Raw genomic sequence first — 25,726 nt, 5'->3', positions numbered from 1 at the left:
TAAGGAATATGACCCATAATATTTCAATAACTGTGTTTGGAAACAGATGGTTACTAGTCTTAATTGTGTTGATTGTATCATAATATATGCAAAAGTCAAATCACTATGTAGTATATCTGAAGCTAACATCATATTATACGTCAACTATATTTCAACTAAAAAAATCTAAAATACTATGTCATAGAATTCAATTGTGACAATGTATTAAGTATTTTACACTATAGAATACTATAGGAATGTGCATGTAACAAATGTATTAGAAAATAAATGAAATATAGTGATAATATATCTTTCAAATTGAGCTCCAGTTTTTGGAGGAGATGTACTTCAGATATCTATGTTACCAAGACAAAGAGAAACGTAACTTCATAATACTATGGACATTTATTAAATATTTAGGGTGTATTAGATTTGGGAAGATAGATAAATAAAGGGTGAAAATAATAGGAATAAGAGGTTTGATCTTTTAAAAGACAATAAAATCAATAGTTATCCTAATAAAAAGAAAATAAAAGTCAGAAAAAGAAACCATCAAAATGTTTTTAGAGGTTGAAATACATAGTTATAATGCCAATGTATTTGAAATAACTGACTCCAAAAAATAAATATCTAAAGTAGGTCCACAGAAAGACCTTGAATCCAATATGCTAATGAAATAAGAAAGGTTAAATGAAAAACTGACTCCCTAATAGACTCAGTAGATTTTTTTAAAATGTTAAAGTACAAGAAAGCCTCTATTATGTAAGTTATTTTTTAAACTCAGACTAAAAAAAATCATACTGCTTATTTTATAGAGTAGATTGGTTATGATCCAAAAGCCTCTCAAAAAGAAAATATTAGTCAGATATTACGTATTACTATTGAACAAAATCATTAAATACAATCTTAGCCAGTTATTTGTTGAAGCAAGGAGTCATGAGACCTGTCTCTTGTTTTGGATTCTCCCGTTAACAAGCAGTATGATCTTAAATCATTCATGTTTTGTTGGTGTAAGGGTTTTTGTTTCATGTTTTGGCTCTGTGTGTATGAGCATTTGTTTTGATTTATAAGTAAGGTGTTCTTTTCTAACTAAATTTTTTTCTCTCTGGAATACTGCATTCTAAAAGAATTATTCATTATATCTTAATAGTCTTTATTCCAAGGATACAAGTCAGTTTAACAATGAAATATTCTTGTGTGTGTGCTTAGTCGCTCAGTCATGTCCAACTCTTTGTGACCCCATGGACTGTAGCCCGCCAGGCTCCTCTGTCCATGGGGATTCTCCAGGCAAGAATACTGGAGTGGGTTGCCATTTCTTCCTCCAGGGGATCTTCCCACCCCAGAAATCGAACCCAAGTCTCCTGCATTGCAGGTGAACTCTTCACCATCTGAGCCGCATCTCTGTTACAGCAATAAGAAAGATAGTAGAAACTAATGTAATTTCATCCAGTAGATGCTCAGAGAAATAATTACCCAAATTATTTTCTGAAGTACTCTTAAATTGGAATAGGAAGTAAAAAGGTATACCAAGAGTATATAGTGAAAACATCTTTCTTCTCCTCTCCCCCAGTCACCCAGAAACAGCCATTTTAGTTTTAAAACCAAGAGCCAGAGTTTTCTCAGGGGAGAAATTACAGGCATTTATCTAAAGGGTGTCTCTTACCGTTCACTCTAATTTGGGCAAACATTTGTAATGAGTGATTAAAAAAGAAATGAGTAAATAACATAGTTAAGGAGGAGAGAGGTAAGTTGTCACTGTAAGATGGCCTGATATTGTACCTAGAAAACCTTAAAAAAAGAAAAAAAGTGAGCGGAGATTGTAATAGGTAATGAATGATACGAGCAAAATGGCAAAATATGAGACCAGTTTATCAAAATTGAATTTCCTCTTGTGAAAGCAGCTAGAAAATTCGTAATTAAAAAAATTTCACTTACAGTGGTGACAAAGGATATTTAATGTTTGGAAATTAACTTAGTATGGAATACTTGACATTGAGTCCAATAAAACTGAAAAATCCTAAAGGAAGACCATAAAGGAATTCTTGAAGTAAGTGGAGCTACAAGTGTTCTCCTTACTGGGAAGAGAATAAAGAGAGCAAAGATGATAGTAGTGATCAATAGATGAAATGGGAAACCGAGTGTAAATCCAGGAGATCTTGTTGAACTTGGTGAAGAGAAAGTTTATCAGGAAAAATGAATGGCCAAGAAATGCAGAAATATGTTTTGAGAAGAAAAGGGCAGTGATGAGTGATTGGCTTTACTAGGCTTCAGAATATGTAATGGTTGCAGATGAAATTCTTATCCACCTGGAAAATCCAAAACAATTGGAAAACAACTATCAGTAGAATTCAGGGACTGGATACAGGTTTAATATATGAAAATTAGTAGCTTTCCCTTAGCAATAATAACTTAGAAAACATAAAATTTAAAAGGGGCCCACTCATGATAGCAAAAATTTCCTTCAGGTACCCAGGGATAAATGTAAAAATGTAAGATCTATATGGAGAAAACTTTGAAATTCTGCTGAAAATATGATAAAAGAGCAAAATAAATTAATAAAGCATACCCTTTGCCTTTGAGAAAATGATTAAATTATACATATACATACATAAGTTACTTTTAAAATGTCAGTACAGTTGACCCTTGAATAACACAGGGGCCGGGGTGCTGACTCTCCATGCTGTTAAAAATCTGCATATAACTTAACGGTGGACCCTTCTGTATACCCAGTTCCTCTGTATACACAGTTCTTCTGTGTACACATTTCCTCTATATCCATGGTTCCTCATCTTCGGATTCAACCAACTAGAGATTGTGTAGTACTACAGTGCTTACTATTGAAAAAAATCTGAGCGTAAGTGGACCCGCACTGTTCAAACCTGTGTTGCCCGAGGGTCAACTGTACTTCCAGTTTATAAATTACTAAAACCCAGTCAGAATTCCAATAAGATTACTGTTGTTTTTAAGTAATTTTTATTGTGAAACTTGTATATATAACAAATATGGAAAACATGACTATATAGTTTGAAGAATACCAATTTAAAGAAGAAACTGTCACCCAGATTAAGAAACAGTACATTGCTAGGGCAATATCCTATATGTCCCTCCTCAATTCTATCCTTCTCATTCACTTTTTCAGACTTTTAAGTTGATCATTGCTTTGCTTCTCTGTATAGTTTTATCATGTGATATGTATTCCCTATGTGATACTTTGCTAGTTTGGAAAAACTTGAGTGTAAGTAGCAGTGTAAGGAAAGGTTAATTTGCCACCTTTTATGTAGATTCAGGGGCTAGCAAAACTAAATTGATGGTAGGAGTTAGGATGGTGGTTACCTTTGGAGAGGGGGCTTCTAGGGAGCTCTAATGCTGCATTTCAGAATCAGGATGGCATTTACATGGTATGTTCATTCTGAACTCATTAAGCTGTACCCTTATCATTTGTATACTTTTCTGTTTAAGTCTTATATTTAAAGGTAAATTAAAATTGTTAAGTATGTTAATTAAGTTGATTCATGGAAAAGTATTTTAAAGTTAACATTCATTGAAATTAGCTGGACAGAGCTGTTAACACCATCATAATGAAAAATTTTTTTGCATGTGTAAGTGGCGGCTTGGGGAAAGGACATAATATAAGTAGTTATTTTTTTATTCTTTTGTATATTAATAAACTAGCATCTTATAAAAGGGGAAAGAAAGCTACATGTCTCTGCTGGCTGTGTTTAAACTGAAAACAAGGTGATCCTGTCCTCAGTTTCCCCCTTCAGATTGGGATAAGTAGGGTGATCAGCTGGGAGGTTTGGAGTGCACTGGGGTTTTTTGTTGGTTTTTGAGATTTATCATAAGGCAAATAGTATCTTGACTGCCCCCTTTACTTTCTCATGTGACATTTTATGAAGATAGGAATTGTGTATCTATTTCTACTTGTTTCCTAGGTTTTCGTGGAGACTCTGGACAAGTGTTTCGAAAATGTTTGTGAATTGGATTTGATCTTCCATATGGATAAGGTACTACTCTCCCAAGCCAGGGTTCCTGGGAAGCTAAGAACTTTGACCATCTCTAACCATCTGTACACTTTCATGTTCTTTCATTTTTTTTTTTTTTTTAATTTGGAGATAGTCTTAGAACTTGTTTTATTTAATAACTTAAGTTTATAGTTTTGGGAGTACTTTGCTAAGATTTGTTACCAGTTTTAACACACACAGGATTATTACTGGGCCTATATTATGGTTCATTTTTCACAGACAGACTTGTTGGTTTAGGGCAATGATGGCTACTAGGCCAATGGTGAGATAAATAGGTTTATGTTGATTTTGAAATGAGTTTCCTAGGTATAGTCCAGTCACAGTGAAGCTTTGAAATAAACACTGCATGGAGCTGTTTTGGGTTGTTTTTTTTTTTTGGCTACTCCTCAGGGCATCTTAGTTCCCCGACCAGGGGTCAAACCCACGCTCCCTATGCTGGAAGCACAGAGTCTTAACCACCAGAATGCCAGGGAAGCCCCGACACAAGGGTTTTTGACTTAGTGAAATTTACATTTTTCCTAAAGAGTAATATAGTGACTGAGATAATGGTAACATATTTTGAGGTCAGGTGATTGATATTCTGTAGCCTGCCAGGCAGAATTAAGTACATGTCCGAAGTTAGGAGTTGCTAGCATCTAACAGTGACATGGCTAACATCCTCATGTGCAAAATTATATGTGGGACATAGCCAGCAAGGGGATAGATAGGGGCTTCTTTTATCCAGCTCAGCACACGCTGTACCCAGTGCTGTTCACTGGTGGAGGTGGATACATCTTAGGTTTGCTTGGCTCTGGTCTTTCTCTCACCAGTTATCATTTCTATGATCCATGGCCCTTGGAGGGAGATAAAGATGTTTAGGAGACTATTCCTCATTGCTAAGCCATGATACTTTATTAATCTGTTTTCATCATGACAAGGCAGGTTATTTTTAGATCCATCATTGCCATCTTGAGGACTTTGACATCTCAGTAGAATCTTCAGTTTCAGTTAACTTTCCCAGGGTTTTCCTGGGGCACTTCCTGGGCCAGTGCAGTGGGTGTGGGAATGGAGTAACGTTTTCTCTCTCAGTCTTGGCTGCATGGCTCTCTGAGCAGCCTGGTACAGGAGAATCACAGAACCCCATTCCTTTTGGATTAATAGGTACTTGACTTGGGGCTCCCTGATAGCCTCACAAGGCTTCCAGGGCTCACCAATTCTTTTGAAGTGGTCAGTCTCTCTTCTCATATGAAAGGATCTTAGAAACTTCAGAGACCTCTTATCCCTCCTCCTTGCAGCTAATAAGAGTTGTTGTAGACCAGGGCTTCCCTGGTAGCTCAGCTGGTAAAGAATCCGCCTGCAATGCAGGTGACCACAGTTCGATTCCTGGGTTGGGAGGATCGCCTGGAGAAGTGAACGGCTACCCACTCCAGGATTCTTGCCTGGAGAATTCCATGAACAGAGGAGCCTGGCAGACCCCAGGCCATGAGGTTACAGAGTCAGACACGACTGAGTGACTTTCACTGCCAGTTGCTAAAGATGCTGCTATCTGGTAATTTCTGTCAAGGAGAGGCATAGCTCAAATCCATTTTCCTTCTGTACCAGTGGGGAAAAAGGTTAAGATTAAAGAGACTTGAGAACATAGAGGGAATGGAGGAATGCTTTCCATAGGCCTTATTGTTACTATTATTTTAAAGCAATTTTAAAAAAAATTGTGAAATAAGGTGTTATCTTTGGGTTACCACCTGGTTTCAAAGTGGATTCCTTTTCAGTCATCACCTGTTGCTTACCAAGCTGGATCCACATCTCAGATCATGATTTAAGGGATAGATTTTACCAGGGAAAGGAAATTCTCAAGCAGTAGAAGAGGAGGCACTGGTCTTCATCCTCCCGTTGTCCCCATGGGGAGGGCCTGTCTCTGCTAGAGTGGTGTCCCCCACCTCCCTCCCTTACCCTCCCCCTTCCCCACAATGCCCTCTCTTTTTATCAGGCAGCTAAGGGAGCAAACTTACTAGTAAGATACACACACTGCCTGGATACTAGACAATCTGTGTTTGGGTGCCAGTTTTCTGTAGACGCTGTCTCAGAATGCCAGCTGCCTAACACCTGAAAACTCGGGGGCCTATGGGATGATATACCTGGAGGAGGCAGTTGAGGGTCCTGTGGGAAGTTGAGCTTGGGTCCTTTGCGTTTTAGTTTACAATTTAGGGTCAGTTTTTAAGTTACACATGTGCTCATGCACACACATACACACCTGTTGGAATTTTGATTGGAATTGCATTAAATCTATAAAACATTGAGGAGAGTTTACTTTTTATAATATCATTTTATCCATGTTATGGTATATCTGTTTCTTTAGGTCTTTGAGGTTTCTCTGAACTTTTACAGTTTTTCCCATAGAGATTTTACATATCTTTTATTAAATTTGTTCTTAGATACCTGTTTTTTTATGTACTGATGTTTTAAATATTCATTTTTTCCTTTATTGCTACTATTGTCATATAGAAGTCACTTTATTTCTGCATGTTGATGTTCAATTCAGAATTATGTTAGACACTTACTAATTCTGATATTTTATCTGTAAACATTTTGCTCATTTCTTTCAATCCTGTACATTTCATATCTTCTTCTTGCTCTACTCTACTGACTAGGAGCTACAATGTCAGGTTGAATAGAAGTGGTGATAGTGCTCATCTCATTTTGATCCTGATTTAAAAGGGAAGTCCTCTTCTTGTCAGTATTTGCTGTATATATAGTGTTTGAAGTATAGTAAATTTGGAGGTAAATGTTCTTTATTAAGTTAAAGGGAGTGTCTTCTCTTTTTAGTGGCTAAGAATTTTTAGTCATAAAAAGTTATTAAAATATATCGAGAGCTCTTTCTCCATCTCCTGAGGGAATCACTTTTTTTTTCTGATTATTCTAATATTGTTTTTTAATTATTTGTGAGGATACCTGCTAAGGCAGTAAAGTAATCTCAGTCCCATCTATTTTATTGCACATGACTTTTGCAGGAAATAAAAGGCCATAAAAATGTTGTTCTTTCTCATATGTCTTATCTTCAGATGAGTTCTATACAGTGTTTTGCTGTGGCTGCACAGTTCTTTTAAAGGTTGTAAAACTTTTATTTTTAGTTGCTCTATGACATCAGGAAATTGCTATCCATATCTCCTAAGGTTTTTGAAAAGTGATGATCCAAGGAACCCGAATCTCACTCTACTTGCTGTATAATGTCAGCAGATATCTTCCAACAGGTGGCTTTCTTTCAGTGGGATTTCAAGCTCACCTTTGCCCTCAATGTAGAGCAGCTGCTAATCCAGGCATATCTTCTGTTGATAGAAGAAAGTGGTCTTTTTACTCAGATAGGTAAAGGATCTATCATAAGACAATAAGAATGTCACCTCTAAAGTCATCCTTCTTAATTGAAAGTCTCTCCACCTCAAGTCAGGATTCCCCTCAGATGGTGTTACACTGTGCATTGGGTCATCATGGGTAGCTGCCCCATTCCCCTATGCAGTGGTGGCTGGAGCAGGAGGCCTGTGTAAGGACCAGAAATGACTGAATTCCTACTGTCCTGGCAGTTGTTTTTTTTTTTCTTCCTAATCTTGAGATTTCTTTCTCAGCTTCTAAGTTATTTTTATAAATGTCCTGTTTTTATTACTGCAGCTCTCTTCACCTCTTCTCTCACCCTTTCTTCCTGTATTAAAGAAAGTTTAATCCATTCCATTTCTAGAACTAAGTTCTCTTCCTGTCCCTACTATGCATCATAAATCTCACTTATTCAGCTCACCTCTGAGATGTCTTTATTTGCTCTTTCTTCTGTAACTACAAATTTTCCCAGCTTGCCCCAATCTCTTACAGAATACAGCTTTCCCATGCTTTTGCTGCTCCTTTTAACTGTCATTTCATTTCCATCATTTCATTTAAGGTAAACAACTTCAGTGAGTGAGTGATTTATACCCAGTCTTGCATTTCTACTTTATCTGTTCTTTTTCTGGAGCCTATAGCCTGGTTTTCACTTGTACCCCAAATTCACTGATTATTTCCTAATTGCATTTGCCAGTCATCACCTTTAATGTTTCTGCCGCATTTGATGCTGTTGATCATTCCATGGAGCACTGTCTTAATCCTTTTCCTGCCTTAGTTTCTGTCACATAGAACTCTCCTGCTTTTTCTCTTACTCTCTTCCCACCTTCTTCCAGTAAATTATGATGTCAGTCCTCTCTTCCTTTACTCTTTTCCCTCTCATGCTTCTCTCTTAGGTCCCAGTTGCTCAGACATTTCTTTCTCATTTCATTCTAGTGAGTTGTTTCTTCTTGCCACTTCTTATCCGTAGCCAGGTTCAACGTGCGTCTCCTGAAAACTGTTTTTTCTTAGCTTCCCTTTTTGGGTGGCAGTACCAGCATTCTGTGTCATGTACATGCAAAGCATTTCCTTCTTCTTCTGTGCCCCCAGCAGCCAGTCAATCACTAAAACCTGTGCTTCTTTCCATAGAGTCCTTCTTATATCTTGTTCTTAGATTCACCAATTAACATTTGTCACACTTACATTTGTATTAATCTCTCTATATATATCTACTTTTTTTTCCTGAACCATTTGAGAGTTAGTTGCAGACATTATAACTTTTCAACCCAAAGTACTTCAGCACACATCTCTTAAGGACAAGGACAGCATGTTATATAATACATTGTGCATAATTCTCTAACATACTTAATTACAGCATAATTAATTATTAACCACAACATAATTAGCTCTCAGGAAATTTAACATTAATAAATACTGTTATCCAATATATAGTTTATGTTTAATTTTCCACATTTGTCCCAGTAATGTCCTTTATATGTATGTATATTTTATGATCCTAGTTTCAGTTATGAGTCAAGCACTGTCTTTAGTTATGGTAGCTCTTGATTTCAGTTGTGTCTGTCAGATTTTCTAACCTTATTTTCTCTTATTGTTGGTCCTACACACTGGAATTAGATTCATTTTCTTTCTTTTCTTTTTTTCCTTAGATGTTTTCAGTTCATTTATTTTTATTTATTCATTCATTTATTTTTTGTGCCATGTGGGGTCTTAGTTCCCTAAGGAGGGATTGAATCAGTGCCCCCTGCAGTGGAAAGCATGGAGTCATAACAATTGGACCGACAGGAAGTTCCCTAGATTCATTTTCCAGACCCTCTAAATGAGCTCCCTTGATCACAAACCTGTTTTGGTCCCCCATTATCAAGGTTTGACACCATGGCCGGGCATGCAAGGCTCTCCACAATTTGTCCCTGTTCTATCTTGTCCTCACTTACCATTACTTCTAGCCAGATGCCTTCTGCTCTAGCCAGACTAAATCCGTCTTCATCTCTTTGTAATTCCTGCTCCAGAGCCTTTGCCTGAATTGCCTTTTAACATCTTAAACAACTGAATCCAGCTTGTCTTCTAAGCTCAGCTCAAGTCCTACCACCCTAAAGATTGTCCTGGTTACCCTGGCCTGTTGTCTCTGTGAACAATATGTAGTGCTATTTCTGATTTGTGTACCTTAGTTTATGTAAGTTTGTATGTTTTTCCTTCTTCATTAGACTGTTTTTTTCTTTGTGTTTGCCCTTTTCTCCCACACTAGATCTAGCATGGCCCCTTTCACTGTGGGAGGTGTCTCCAGGTGTGTGTCAATAAAGAGTTCTCATGCCTTAGCCTCACAAATTTCTTCATGACTTAAAGTGCTGCAGGTTGGAGTCAAGTTTGTTTTCATAGCCTCTGGCACAGTCCCCAGCTCTCTAGACTGTGCCATTTGGAGCTCCCCTTGCCTGGGGCAGTTGGTTCCCTTCTGCTTTCAGAAATCCCACCAAGTACATCCTGGCTGAAGTGGGAATTGGCGTTGATATTGGTGAATTGAGTTTTGTTCAAAGAAAGTCATGTGATTAGTCTCACATTCTGTTCTACTGGTGTCTCAGCAGCAAAGCTGGAACTCAGCTGTGCTTTCAGTTTTGGTCATCAGAGTCATGATTTAGTGGCTGTGTCAAGGTAGTGCATCTGGTTTTTATAGATTTCAGTTTGCAAAGGGCTATCTCAGGAGATTTGGAACATATGTTTTGGGGCAGGTCTGAACCTAAGAAATCTTGTAGTATAGAATTTAAAATCTCTGCTAAGTATAGGCTGCTGAAATGGGAAAATGCTGATGGCTCAAAATTGAAATGAACTGTTGAGCCTTAAGATGAAAGGCTTGTAGATAGTAATAATGCATGGTCCTCCTGAAATGTCCCTTCTGAGAACAGAGGCTGTGATAAGAAAGCTCATTAATGCCCTCTACACCAGTGACATTTGAGGAGATATCCTGATTTCTGTGTCAAAAACTGGAGGAAGAGTAAAGGACACACTTTTTGTGTGGTTTCAGTGAGGAAGGAGGGCCTGTTTGGGCCCAAAAGGACAAGACATTCTGTTTGGGTTTCAGTGAGGAAGGAGGGCTTGTTTGGGCCCAAAAGGACAAGACATTCTGTTTGGGTTTCAGTTCTTAGGAAAGGTGGTAGTTGGCATATCTGGCTACCTGTGTTTCTCTTTCTGAATGGTCCCAAGAGAGTGGAGGGGAGCTGAGGCCTGCCTTTTGTCCCATTGCATCCTGGGCCCTTCTCTACTGATGCTTGAGAGAGAATTTTATGGCAGAGTATTTTTCAGAGGCTATTATCTCATTCCATCAGGACAGTTCAGAGATTAGCAATAATGATTTCTTAAATTTCTAACATTGCTATATTTGGTTTAAAAAAAAAGGAAAGAAAAGCTCAGACTGCGCCAAGCTACACTTAACACTGGCTACAGTACACACTATCACCTTCCTTACTTGACCTTTGCCCTGCCTCAGCGTGCAGTGTCATTGATTCCCACTTGAAATTGCAGAGAACCCTTTTGGTTTGTTTAATTGTTCCTTATTGCCGGTTAAGGGCATTAGGATGACAGTGTACACAAAACAGCCAAATTTGACCTTTAGAGCTATCTGTTTGTATCCGGCCTTTTCAGTAAAAACCAGTGTTTGACAAGACTGTAGTTAGAGCAGAGCGTATTACCGATGATGTTACTTGGTTGTGTTGCAGATAAAACAAATTGTATATCCCTTTGATAGCTAATGTGTAGGTGCCCTAGAAGTCTGGAACAGAGATTTAGTTGTGTTTTTCTTGCTGTTATCCTTTAGGATACACAAGAGGATTGACCTGCTCTGGGATAAAAGACAGAATTTCTTGATCCCTAGTTGAGAACCCTTTTTCAGACTTGATGTTTGTATCAGTCTAGATAGACTTGGTCATGTGTGCTGTGTGTGCTGTTTCTTCAGTTGTGTTCAACTCTTTGTGATCCCGTGGACTGTAGCCCTCCAGGCTCCTCTGCCCATGGGATTCTTCAGGCAAGGATACTGGAGTGGGTTACCATTTCCTTCTCCAGTGGATCTTCCCAACCAAGGAATCGAACCCATGTCTTCTGGAGCTCCTGCGTTGCAGGTGACTTCTTTGCTGCTGAGCCACTGACTTCAAATTTTCAATAGCTTATAGCAGAAAGGTTCACGTCTCACTCATGCTGTGTGGTCATTGCGGGGTCTCTGCCACTGTAGTTACCCTGGGGTCCAGGCTGATGGAAATCTTCATCAACATGTACTTCCACCTGGGCACTTGATGTGTTGGCTCTTAAAGTGGCATATCCATCACATTCACATTTCATCGGCCAAAGGCAAGTCACACGGCCATGCTTAGAAACCTGGGGAAGTGCAGTCCTACCCGTGTGCCCAAGATGCGGGACAACCTGAAATAGTCTGGAATATACTAATGACTACTACAGGGTTTTTTGTTGTTGTCTTTATATATTTTCTTAGAGGAAAAATAAATCTGACATTTGCTTCGGTATCACTTTATAAGTGAAAACTTAGAAATTTTTAGTATCAGAAAAATAGAAGAACACACTTGTAAGAAAGAAACATGATTAACTCTTAGTAAAAGGCATCTAGTGTAGCCGTTTTTCACTTTATCTGGTGAAATACTTGGTATTTGTCTCTTCTATAGTTCTCAAATGAATTTCAGGTGACTTACCAAATTAAAATTCCCTAATAGAATAAATTGCTTCCATATCTGCAAATACTATAAGATATGATATGTAAAAATTTATTGAATTTGTTGATTTCTGTTTCCAAAACCAGAATTTCAGGAGGCCAAATGGTAGGAACAAAGGTTAAAGGTATGGCAGGGGATAAGGAGGCATGGGAACATTGGGGGTGAAGGCCACTGGACTGGGAACTTTGCATCAACTCCAGCTAGTCAGAGGGTCTGCCAGCAGAGGCATTAGTGGTGTTTTGATGCAGTGCAATTTCTCACTGAATTGCTGATATTCTTTGACCCCCTCTGCTGAATGCCAGTGGGGCCTCTGCCTGATATATTTCCAGATGCCCTCTGGGATGGGAACAATGCTGTCCTAGATGAAGAGCAGTGAGTTAGAGTATGGAGTTTATGTATGGAGTTGGTCAGAGAGAAGTTTGAAGAAGTAGTTGATGATCAGATTGTGGAGGGCCTTGACTCATGCATTTCTGAGTCCAGTGTACACTCCCCACTGTCCTTCTCGTCAAGCACTTTTGATATTTCCTCATTCTTAAGGTGTTCTTTGTTTCTAGTTTCCATGGTACCCATTCACCTGATGTTTTTCTACCTTTCCGGCTGTTTCATCTGGCACTTTGAGCTTCTTACCTCTTAAATGATCTCTTTTCTTTTAGACATTCACTTCTTAGGACATCTCACACAGTCCCATGATTTCAGTTATCTGTCTGCTGATAGTTCCTAAAGTACCATCTGAACTCACTACACACTCAGTTATGTCCAAAACAGAATCTCTAGCCCCTTCCATTTCCAGACTGACAGTTCTGGAAAGGTTTTTAGGGAAACCTTTTTTGGCAGTCCCCTTCCTGCCCATAGACTGAAATAGGTGTGTGCGTGTGTGTGTGCTCAGTCGCTTCAGTCGTGTCTGACTCTGTGACCCTGTGATTCGTAGCCCACAAGGCTCCTCTGTCCATGGTATTCTCCAGGCAGAAATATTGGAGTGGGTTTGCCATGCTCTCCCCCAGGGGATTTCCCGACCCAGGGATCAAGCCCATGTCTCTATGTCTCCTGCATTGGCAGATGGGTTCTTTACACTAGTGCTGCCATTTCCCCAGCACCCTCAACTGCTTTTGCCGTGACGTTTAACACAGTGTATTGTTTTTGCTTACTTGCCTGGTTGAGAGCACACACCGTTTGTGTGCTGGGACCTGATTCCTGGCTCTGCCACTTAAGAACTGTATGGCTTGTGCCTTTGGAACTTATATGTAGACAGGAACTTGTGATAGCCCCTGGCTTTTATGGTAGATAGCAGCTAGCTTATATGGAGCATTAAATATACAAGAAGTGCTTAGAACAAGGCCTATACATAGTAAGTATTTCATTCTTTTGTTTGTTGCCCATCCCCACTTCAAGATACTGTTAAGGTAAGGACAGACTGTCTTGTTCACCCATGTATTTCCAGATAATAGCACAATACTTGACACATACTGCTTATTCATTGTTGACCTCATTTGTCCATCTGCTAACAGGGAAATAGTTAATCAAGCTTTCATTTTCTCATGAACCTTTTATCTACTAGAGGAGAGACAGTAAATGAGTGGTAATAAGTTCAGAGGAGAAAATAAGAAAATAAGGTGTGGGTTGGTAAGGCTTGATGTTTTATACAGGGTGCTTAGGGAAGGCATCACTGATACAGTGGCATTTGAGCAAAAACTGGAAGAAAGTAAGAGAAGTCAGAGATGGGTTCTTCCCTGGAGAATTCCAGGTCAGTGGATCCAGTCCAGAGACCTTGGGGCCGATATAACTGAGTGGAAGTGAGAAAGGGGGAAAGTAACCGGAGATGAGGGAGGGATCGGAAAAGAGCGGCAGGTAGGTCATTGTAGGTCATCATTACAGAAGAGATTGACATGAGTCCCTGCCTCTGGAGAGGACAGCTGGGTATGTGTGGGGGCTCACTTTTCCAAAATGTTGGGCCATGTGCATTTATTGCCAGCTTATCACCCTGGGGCTTTAGGCCCAGTGCACTGAAGAGAACAATCCTCTCTCGATTCAGGCTTTATTGCCTAGGACAGTAAACAGTTTAGATTGCTCTCTGCTGCTCTGAGACAAAGTCTGAGCTTGAAGCCAGATAAGTTGATAGGTTGTCTACAGATGACCCCTTTCCCCTAGCCTAGGAGCTGTGATTAACTCCAGAGGACGAGTGGGGAGGGCCAATGATTGTGCACAGCAGTGGTCATGGCCCGGAGTACACCTCAGGACACAGTTATGAGTCTGGAAGATCGCTCCCGATTGGGGAAAACAGTACACTACATCTTGGTCCTTGATAAATCTTTGTGGCCTTATCTGCGTATGACCTCAAAAATTAAAGTCCACATTGTGTAGAGAACAAGTTGCTCTCTCTGTTTCTGAAGTTAGCCAAGTCTGTACCACGAGACATTTTAAGTAGCTTAGGGGCAGAGGGAAGCCCAGGCCCATCCGCCTGAGGTTTAACTCCAGACAGCCCTGAAGGGAGGTCACCCTCTCATAGCCTGGAGCTGAGCACTTGCTGTTTTTTGCCCAGTTGCTACACAAGTACATCCTTTTGGATTTTCGGGATCCATATATCTGAATTTACCCTAGAAGAATCATGTTCATGTTGATTAGAGAAACCTCAGGAAAGGAGCGGACAGTTCCTTGCTAACTGTGCCCGACTCCTTGGGCTTTAAAACTGCTACTTCTTATCCTACTTACAAAGTGAGAGAAATGGGCACATTCTGCACAGGTGTGTCCCTGGCACCCTGCTGGCTTTCTCCTCATACCTTCGCCCTTGGGCACGCGTCTGCTTTGATGCAGATAGGGAACAGATCCACCTCTCATTCTGACCCAGGCTAAAGGCCTGTGTTTCCATGGGTGTTCAGCACCTTTCCATCTTTATGAGCTGGCACCACTTCCAGCTTTGTGTTCACCCACAAGTCCACTCACTTACTCCTCTCCGCCTCATCTCCTTTCCTGCCCCCCCCACCCACTTACCCACTAAGCCACTGTCTTCCCTTCTTAACTTTCCTCATTCCGCCAGTGTATCAATACTGTCTTTCTTCAAGGTATGAAATCTCAGGGATGCCTGCTTTGCTTTCTGTTTCCAAGTGGTGACAAAATGATACTGGTTCTTCCTTCAGTGTTTGCTTCAGGCCCACCTCTGCCTTTCCTTTGCTTTTCTTTTCCTTGCCAGATAACTAACAGATCAGCTCTAGGTAACTACAGCAGCTAAGCCAGTCTTTCTCCCAACTGTTTTCACTCAGTCTAATCTTTCATAGAAACAGTTTCTCCATTTTCCCTTCAGTCTACATTCTTCCCTCTGGCCTCAGAGGATCTCTGGCTTGTTGATTCTTTCACCCCTCGGGCTCCCTCTGCTTTAGAACATAGACCCCCTCAGGCCCATCGGACACATCTTCCTGCTTTCCGTGTGTACTTTGATTCACTCTCACCTTTCTGCCTTTACCCATGCCTTGTCGCCACCCTGAAATACCCTCATCTTCCCCCCCAACAAGCTTTTGAGATTTCAGAACCCAACTAAAGTTTTACATTTGATGAAGTCTTTGAACTCCACTATTGTCTCCTACCTATTTCTCTTCTTACTCTTGCTTTAAAGTTTGTATTCGTAATTCTTTCCAGTAGGTTTTAAAGTCTTGGAATAATGTCAATATGTGATTCTTTGTTGGTCATCTGAACAGGACAGGGCACTCAAATATAATTGATGGGTTGATTATTACGGTTGATTGATTGTCCAAGTTTGGTGTGGTTTTTAATTTTCAAAGCACTTTTCAGATATAATGTCTGATTCACACAGCTAAAGGCTTGTTTTTAAAAACTGGATTCTAATTAGACCTCCACTTTCAAGGTTATGACCTGTGTGTGCCCACTGGTTTCAGGGCATACATCAATGTATCACTTAACTTTGCCTTTGCTCCCTTGGGAGGTAACATGTGGTGGACTCAGGAGAAGCCCTGTTTTCCTTGAGTGGGATTCTGCCTGAAATGGCTTCATGGATTCTGGCTCTGACAGACTCTGTGTGACTTAGGCAACCCTCTTGAAACTTCCTTGTACCTCAGGTTTTTTGGTTGTAAAACAGAGGTGACACCATCTTTACTTGACTCTTAGACTCCCTTTTTTGGGTAATATTTACAGGTTTAGCATATCAAATCCAGATTTGCCTTACAGGCAATGGCATTTCATAGTTTAATAGCGTTTCAACCTTATCCTTTTTAGTGGTACATAAAATAATGGTATGATTTATAATCAAAGACTCTTTGCTTTGATTAAATACATTAATATTTACCATTCATGGTTATTTTGAGGATTGAAGTTGGTGAGTAGTTGCTTAGCTTAATAAATGATGACTTCTGTCTTTATTTTTACATTTTTCCTGCTGTTCTCTCTGCTTTCAGAATTACCCCCTTAAATCCGTCCTTTACACACCTGCCTAATGACGTATTACAAGTGTATTTTTGACTGACTGCCTCCCTTGTTTGAATTATTCAGTCGCTCTCTATCCCCCCACAGCAGTGACTCTTAACGGGAGAAGTATGTGCCTCATTCCTTCTCGCACCTTCCTCAGAACCCTTATGAATACTGAATGACACTGGGTGCTAGAGAGGAGTGTGTTCTACAGGTGAACTTTTGTGAATGTAGGAAAAGAGGTGGGGACCACTGCCACAACGATTGAGCTGAGGCCCTTTAACATCATCTACAAAGATCTCCAAGACCTTCTTCAGCCTGCCTCTTGAGCCTCACCTCCTGCCATTTCCTCCCTGAACTCCGTGTTCCAGCAACACTGACTGTTTATATAACTTGCCTTTAGGGATGTTACAGCTTTGTAAATTTTTGACTCAGCATGTAAAGGGCTAGAGAAGATGGGCAAGGTCCAGGGCCGTTCCAGGAGGAGTGCTTTAGAAGGAACAGGAACTGTGGGGATGGGGATCATCTCCTCAGAGACAGGTTTGTGGACCCAGGCATGGCATTTGGAACTTTTTCTTGATGGTCAAATAAATTGTGCTTCCTTTTCCTGACGGCCTGCCGTTTGTTCAGATTAGAGAGAGTGATAGTACTCCAGGGGAGAAGGCAGGGACTTACTCTTTGCAACTCCAGAGGGCACAGGTAGGGTCAGGGGATGGAAATGGTTCCACGCACATTGTAGCTCAGTGTAGTTAAGAACTTTCTAGCAGGTATCGCTGTTCACAGCAGACGGGACAGTTTAGGAACAGCAGTGAACTCTTCATCACAGTGAAGGCTCTGTTCTGTCTCAGACCCAAAGAATAAATTCCTGTGTTGGAAAGGAGACTGGAAAAGATGACTTAAATTATCATCAGTACCAGTTTCCATCAAGTCTTTACTTAAGTGTGAGGCACATAATAGCTAAGTATTTTAAATAGAGAGTCTCACTTATTTCCTGCATCATTTTATTTTATCTTTAGAGTAGGTATGTCAAATAAGAATTCTAGTTCTCCACATTTTACAGTTGAAGAAACTGAGTTTTAGAGCTGAGATGACTCAGTAAGTGGCAGAGGCAGAATTCAGACCCTGGACTGTGGTTTCAGAGCCTGTAGTCTCACAGCTATGCTACCTATAGTGTCCTCTCCTGATTTAGCATCCTCAACGTGGTAAGAAATATATTAAGCTCATGTTTTGCTTTGTTTTTTTTTATTTTTATTTGATTTCATTGCAGCTTAGTTGGAGCATGTGGGATGTAGTTCCCCAACCAGGGATCAAATCTGGGCCCTGTGCATTGCACACGTGGAGTCTTACCCACTGGACCAGGAAGTCCCTAAGCTCATGTTTTGTTAGTAGATAATGAGCCAGAGAGAGGATAAAACTGTGGAGAACAGTCCTGGACCATTTTTTTTACCCAGTGTTGTACTTAGAGCATTTGAGACCAATGTTACAAACAGGCAGGAAGTGGGGGAGGAAGAAACAGTAGGCAATAAAGAAAATGTCCTGCTAGAACATTTTTAAAAATTACTTTAGAGAGAACTCTGACTCCTAATAGGATTTTTTTTTTTTAAGGAAGGAATAACATGCAATGAGTATAATTTACTAGTCAACGGTATACATGTCAGGGCACAAAATATAAAGCCTGCACGTGAGGGACTTCCCTGGCAGTCCGATGCCTTAGGCTGCATGCTTCCACCACAGGGCCGTGGGTGCCACCCCTATTCCGGGAACTAGGATTGCACTTGCTGCACAGCATGGCCAAGGGAAAAAGCAGAAAGTGAGTAATCCTTTTTTAAAGAAGAAGAATCGCTAGCAGAGCACACAGATAGTTAATGAGTTACTGGGTAGCTTTCTGTTCCCCCTGCCTGGATAGCTTCTCTTTCATTTACCAGTAAAGGCCCACCCTCATTCAGACTTCCATAGCATTTTATACTTGGGTCATAGTACTGATCACAGTCTTTCCTTTTATTATAGTTATTTCTATACATGCTTTATCTCCCCTACTTGACTATAAGCCCTTTGAGGACAGGGTCCAAATCTTATCTTCGTTTCTTCCTTCTGGCTCTTAACATTCTGTGATGTTAAGCATATTTAAAAATAGACATTGTTACAGATCACATTCTTTTGGTGAAAACCAGTGACTACTTGAATCTAATACATTATCTTGTGTGTGTGTATACAGGGGACTCACAGATATTTAGTTTATACAAATTCATCTCTAAACCATTTGGCAAAAAGAAAGAATAAAAATAGTAAATACAGGATAATTCTGCCCACAGTTCTCCTCCCTTTGTCTGTGTCTGGAGTGAGTGTGAGATGGAAGATTTGAATCTTTGCCTCATGTGCCTGTCATGTGCCTCCCATGAGCATCTTATGGTCTTTGGAGTGATTTTAATGCTTAAAGATACAGTGCAGATTTTCAATCTGTGTAGTCCTTTAAGGAACCAACCACTTCATCTAGTACTTAACTGGAAAAAAAGAAAAGAAAAAGTAATCAGGAGGAAGGACTATCTGGGTTGGACCTTAGGTGATTTTAAGGACTTTTGGCCATGTATGGTTTCCATTCTACTTACTTAGAATTTAAACCTTACATAAGATGAGACTCCACTATTTTCTTGGTTTTTTTCATTGAAAATATGTGTGATCATGTGAGTAAAAGAGAATGAAAGACAGGAAGTCAGGGGCTAAGTATTGAGTCTTATGGAATTTCATGACAAGGCATCTGAAGAAAACTGTGGGAGAAGTCCAGTCCAAAGACCAAGGAGGTTCATAAGGGGTTCAGAAGACACTAAGAGCAAGGAAAAGGGAAAAACAGAACTTTATTAAACAGGTTGCTTTGTTTGCCTGTTTTCTTTACTTTAGCAGAGGATGCCACGTTTCTGGAAGGTGTTTTTATGCCCTCTTCCCCTTTTTTATTTATTTTTAAAATGGATAATACGGGAACTAGAGACTGGCTCTGGGCAAAATGACTCTCAGACGATTTTCCCTTCCTCTATCAGTGAGGGTCCTCCTACCCATTGACCTGTTAAGAGCCACTACACCCGCTAACACAGGCAAGGAGATGATGCATGCACACTTCATCTTACCTAGAATCTCTTCCTTCCTTACTCTCTGGAGGCGTTTGCTAGGAATTGATGAAATCAGCCAGACTTTGTGAATTGGGGTAGAAAATATTATCAGCACTTAGCATTTATATAGTAGACTAGATATTTTATTAGTGACTAACAGTTCTCTTTCAGAACTTGAGTATTGCAGGATTGGCACCCTCCTGTTCCAGCGCAGGCTCTGTGACCGTGCCCTCTTGTCTGATTAGTGTCTTACTGTCTTCTCTGTGGTGATCATTGTTTTAAAAAAGATATGAGAGTATGGATAGCCAGTGGGGATGTGAACCCTTGTCTTTTGTGCACAGCAGGCTTCTATCCTCCAGTGTGAAATACCTGAAGAGAATTAATCTAGTTGAGAGGTTTCTGTGGATATGAGTGAACTTGTAGCGTGGTATGTGTTAACGTGCCACTAGTGTCCTGGAAGATCTTACCTCCCCCTTCTGCCTGTGGAGTTCCTCCAGAAGAGTTCCTGCCATCCCCATATAGAACTGCATTTTACTGTAGGAACAGTGTTACTCATGGTGCTTCGTTGTCACTGCATGACTGCTCTGTGGTACCATGTCCTGAGTCAGCCTTTGTGTCCTTCTGACATGAAAGCCTTGTTTATTATATCTGTAGAAAAATACATCGTTAAGTTTAATACTTAAAAGTTTGGAATATGACCCACAATCCCTGGAGACAATATTTTTACTGGAGGAAAAAGAGTAATGTTTGTTACCAGGCTCCAGATCACTTTGCTTTTAGTGATTCCCGGAGGACCGAGGGAAGGAAAAGTGTCCACTGAACTGAGAAGGTATCTTGAGACTGAAAGACAAGGCAGGTGGCTCTGTATAATCAGCAGATCAGTTTATTATTATAGGGTAACTTACTCACAGGGTGGGGTTGGGCAGACAGTGTTCCGGAAGCTTTTGTAGCTGCAGTCCATACAGCTGAGAGGCCACTGAGACAGTCTCATAGCTTACCTAGTACAGGAGGGGGTGTACCCTTGGAAACAGTCATGCGTTCCTAAATCAAGACTTATGAATGGGTTACTAGTCTCATGGGTGCTAAGTATAAGTGAGCAAAGGTCTTCATCATTGTTTGGGGACTAACAGAACATAGAGGCTACCTGGTTCTAATGATTATTAAACACTATCTATTACATACAAATCCCCAACAACAGAGAAGTGATTACCACATAGTACACTCTTGGGAAGGGTCAGCAGAAGGACAGTAGGAACTGTGTGTGCCCACAATGGCATCAGTTATGCTAACGGCCATAGACATTGGTGGCTTCTATTCACCTGGGATTGGATTCAGAATGTTTTTTACTTCAGTGAGAAACATAACCAAGGATGAACTTTTGAATATCCTAGAATCCTCTGTTCTTGGATAGGGTTGTTGAAAGTAACTTGCCTCCATTCCCTGGAGTTCCAGAGCTGTGTCCCCAAGGAGCACATCTATCCTTGAAGTGACACTTTTATTTTCCCTCTTAGATTGCATCAATCCTGACATGAAACAAGCAAGCTCATTTTAACCCACTTTTACTTGTAGAGGTTAACTCCTATGCCCAGGCAGTAGGGGGTGCTTCTCATTGCCAGAGTAGGAAGCCAGACCAACTCAAAAGGCCCGTATCTCCTCAAAATCAGGACTTGTGAACCATATAAGCCTTTTTCATCCATTCAGCCAGATTTGTGAAGTACTGCTGTAACCACCACAGCGCTTGGCAGTGCGAACCCAGAGATGAATGTGACATAGACTCTGCCCTCAAGATCATGAACTCTTTATTGCAAAATTCAGACTTAAATTGAAGGAAGTAGGGAAAACCACTAGACCATTCAGGTATGATCTAAATCAAATCCCTTATGATTATACAGTGGAAACGACAAATAGATTCAAGGGATTAGATCTGATAGACAGTGCCTGGAGAACTATGGACAGAGGTTCGTAAAATTGTATAGGAAGCGGTGATCAAAACCATCCCCAAGAAAAGAAACGCAAAAAGGCAAAATGGCTGTCTGAGGAGGCCTTACAAATAGTTGAGAAAAGAAGAGAAGTGAAAGGCAAAGGAAAAAAGGAAAGCTATATCCATCTGAATGCAGAGCTCCAAAGAATAGCAAGGAGAGACAAGAAAGCTTTCCTCAGTGATCAGTGCAAAGAAATAGAGGAAAGCAATAAAATGGGAAAGAGTAGAGATCTCTTCAAGAAAATTAGAGATACCAAGGGAACATTTCATGCAAAGATCAGCTCAATATAAAGGACAGAAATGGTATGAACCTAACAGAAGCAGAAGATATTAAGAAGAGGTGGCAAGAATACACAGAAGAACTGTACAAAAAAGATCTTCATGACCCAGATAATCACGGTGGTGTGATCACTCACCTAGAGCCAGACATCTTGGAATGTGAAGTCAAGTGGGCCTTAGGAAGCATCACTACGAACAAAGCTAGTGGGGGTGATGGAATTCCAGTTGAGCTATTTCAAATCCTGAAAGATGATGCTGTGAAAGTGCTGTACTCAACATGCCAGCAAATTTGGAAAACTCAGCAGTGGCCACAGGACTGGAAAAGGTCAGTTTTCATTCCAATCCCTAAGGAAGGCAAAGCCAAAGACTGCTCAAACTACCACACAATTGCACTCATCTCACATGGTAGTAAAGTAATGCTTTACTAGCTTTACCGTGAACTTCCAGATGTTCAAGCTGACTTTAGAAAAGGCAGAGGAATCAGAGATCAAATTGCCAACATCTGCTGAATCATAGAAAAAGCAAAAGAGTTCCAGGAAAACATCTACTTCTGCTTCATTGATTTTGCTAAAGCCTTTGACTGTGTGGATCACAACAAAGTGTGGAAAATTCTTACAGATGGGAATACCAGACCACCTGACCTGCCTCTTGAAAAACCTGTATGCAGGTCAAGAAGAAACAGTTAGAACTGGACACGGAACAACAGACTGATTCCAAATTGGGAAAGGAGTACGTCAAGGCTACATATTGTCACCTTTCTTATTTAACATACATGCAGAGTACATAATGTGAAATACCAGACTGGATGAAACACAGGCTGGAATCAAGATTGTTGGGAGAAATATCAATAACCTCAGATATGCAGATGACATATCTGTGACACTTACGGCAGAAAGCAAAGAGGAAATAAAGACCCTCTTGATGAAAGTAAAAGAGGAGAGTGAAAAAACTGGCTTAAAGCTCAACATTCAGAAAACTAAGATCATGGTATCCAGTCCCATCACTTAATGGCAAATAGATGGAGAAACAATGGAAAGAAGAAACAGTGACAGACTATTTTCTTGGGCTCCAGGATCGCTGCAGATGGTGACTACAGCCATGAAATTAAAAGACACTTGCTCCTTGGAAGAAAAGCTATGACTAACCTAGACAGCACATTAAAAAGCAGAGACATTACTTTGCCAACAAAGGTCCGTCTAGTCACAGCTATGGTTTTTTTCAGTAGTCATGTATGGTTGTGAGAGTTGGACCATAAATAAAGCTGAGCACTGAAGAATTGATGCTTCTGAACTGTGGTGTTGGAGAAGACTCTTGAGAGTCCCTTGGCCTGCAAGGAGATCAAACCAGTCAGTTTTAAAGGAAATCAACCCTGAATATTCATTGGAAAGACTGATGCTGAAGCTCCAATACTTCGACCCCCTGATGTGAAGCACTGACTCATTGGAAAAGAACCTGATGCTGGAAAAGATTGAAGGCAGGAGGAGAAGGGTATGACAGAGGATGAGATGGTTGGATGGCATCACTGACTCAATGGACTTGAGTTTGAGTGACCTCTGGGAGTTGGTGATGGACAGGGAGGCCTGGCGTGCTGCAGTCCATGGGGTCGCAAAGAATGGACACAGCTGAGCAACTGAACTGAACTGAAGGACTCGCTTCAAGGAGAAGAACAGACAAGTGAAAAAGATGACAGTGCGCTGAGCTGAGTGCCTTGGGCGAAATGCATACTGAACTCAGCAGTATCACTGAGAAGAGGTGATTACCTCAGCCTGGAGGGGTCGTTATCTTTCTTGAATTTACTTCATCCAGGTCTTGGGTGTTCCATCACATCAGATCTTGGAAGGCTCCTTTTGCAATCTCTGATTTTTACAGAACTGCTTAAGAAGATCAGCATGAAGAATAGTGGAAGGTAGTGAGGGTTAGGATTAGCAGTTCTCAGCAGAGTCGGCAGCACCATAAGCCCTTGTTCCAATTAGAGAAGTGCTTTCTTTCCATCAGGAAGTCCCAGCAGGTTAGACAGTCATTTAACTCTCCTTCGATACCTCCCAGGGCTGTTTTCCCCTTTCTGTGCATTTTCACAGTGCAACTGCTTACCAAGCCTTTGTTGGCACAGAACCTCTGATTCAGATCCTTCAGAACAGAAGAATCACACCTTCCAGGAGTCCCAAAGCTGTACCTAAGCACTAGTGAATGCTCAGCATGCACCAGATTTATTCTTCTTATTTTCTCTATCAGTAAACTGGGTCACCGGAAAACTTCTGAGGGAGCCCAGGGTACAAACTTACAGGTCTCCATTCTGGTCAGGACCTTCATCTTGCCTCTGGGGAGTGAGATGGGGAAGACCTCAAACAGTTAGCTTATGCTGACAGAAGAGAATAGAGGGGGTCACACTGGATGCCCGGCGGGGCCAGTTACAGAAGCAGGTACCTCCTCTGGAGGGAGGGTGATGTGACAGCTTCCTGGAAAAGAAGAATGGGAGACAGATGTCCACATGTGGGGTGGGGGGAGGGAAATAGTCTTGATAGCATGTTAGATTGCTTTTCAGAACTATACACCTCTTGACTTTTAGTCATTCCTACTTTTTGACCGTTTTGAGGAAACTCTTGAAGACCTTCACCTCTGCTTTCTTCTGTGCTTGTGCCCCCTCCGTGATTCAGGTTTTGGACTTCTTCCTCCACCTGCCTTTGTTGGTTTGATCCTTTAACTCTCAGTGTTCTCTGAGGTTTTACTTGCATTTACCTACGTTGCTGCTGGCATCCTCAAGTTCAGTCCATCAGTCAGCTCTTGTCATTTATCAGAACCATTCTTTGTGATCTGTTATACCTAGTTTTTTAGGTACATGAGTTTGGTGCTGATTCTCCACTGCCTTCTCCCCACACTCATGCTTGGCAACCTCCAACTTTCTCAAGGCTCCTCTATCTCCACTCAAAGAAAGCTCACCCACCTTCCATGGTTTGCTGCAGATTCAGTGAAAGGAGGTCTTCACCAACTTGTCAGGTTAACCTGGGCAGCTGGTAAGCTAATCCCTTGTGGCTCATCCTCGGTTCATTCATCATGAGTCACTGTGGTTACCAAAGGTCAGTTGTGATAGCTCCAGACCGGTTGATGCCAGTTATATTGGTATTGTGGTTAAGTCAGTTATCATAATTAATAATATACAGATAAACCATACGTGAGAAAAGAGATTTGTTCTATAAAACTTATCTTGCTTTGGAAAGGCAAGTTACTTAAAAGAGGAAATGAAGTTGAATTTGGTTTGGGCAGGATAACTAAAGGAGACAAGAGCAGGAGGACTTCTAAAGTCTAGAAAAATTCCATACTTCCTGTTTCGCAGGAATCTGAGTCCTCCCTCTCCTTTAGAGAAACTGGAAATTGTAGGTGATACATTATGAGTGAATTTTATACAAGAGAAATTGCATAGACGTTGTTTAGTTGCCAGGTCGTGTCAGACTCTTTGCGACCCCCGTGGACTGTGGCCCACGAGGCTCCTCTGTCCATGGGATTTCCCAGGCAAGAATACTGGAGTGGGTTGCCGTTTCCTTCTCCAGCGGGAGCTTCCCAACCCAGCGATTGAACCCATGTTCACTGCCTTGGTCGATGGCTTCTTTACTGCTGAGCCAGCAGGGAAGAAGCCCCCATTGATGTCTAACTAGTAGAAAAGATCCTGTGGGCTCTACACCAGAAGTTTGGTGGCTCTCAGAGTAGTGTCTGTAGTAGATGATTGTAGTAGAAACTTGGACTTTGAAAATTCAGTCATAGTCAAAATAACTATCTTTATTACATGAGTTGTTGCTTTTAAATGCTCTTCATTGGGGGTAGAGAAATCAGTGTTACTAATCTGCTGCCTCCCTCTTTCCCCCCATCTTCCTAATTCTGCTAGCTGTTTTTCTGCATTGTCAAAGCATATAGCAT

At 40.8% G+C, this 25,726-nt stretch overlaps 1 protein-coding gene across 1 annotated transcript in view; it reads left to right on the top strand.

Annotated features, from left to right (window-relative positions):
* The window catches only part of AP3S2 (adaptor related protein complex 3 subunit sigma 2), a 44,570-nt gene that overhangs the window by 7,332 nt on the left and 11,512 nt on the right, over nt 1-25,726 (top strand). Inside the window, exon 4 of the mRNA XM_065906921.1 lies at nt 3,912-3,983. Within this exon, the coding sequence (XP_065762993.1) occupies nt 3,912-3,983 (72 nt within the window). The remainder of the gene's footprint in view (nt 1-3,911; nt 3,984-25,726) is intronic.

Source organism: Muntiacus reevesi, chromosome 15, assembly GCF_963930625.1.
Source record: "Muntiacus reevesi chromosome 15, mMunRee1.1, whole genome shotgun sequence".
NCBI classification, from domain to species: Eukaryota; Metazoa; Chordata; class Mammalia; order Artiodactyla; family Cervidae; genus Muntiacus; species Muntiacus reevesi.
This window is presented reverse-complemented; position numbering and strand designations above follow the sequence as displayed.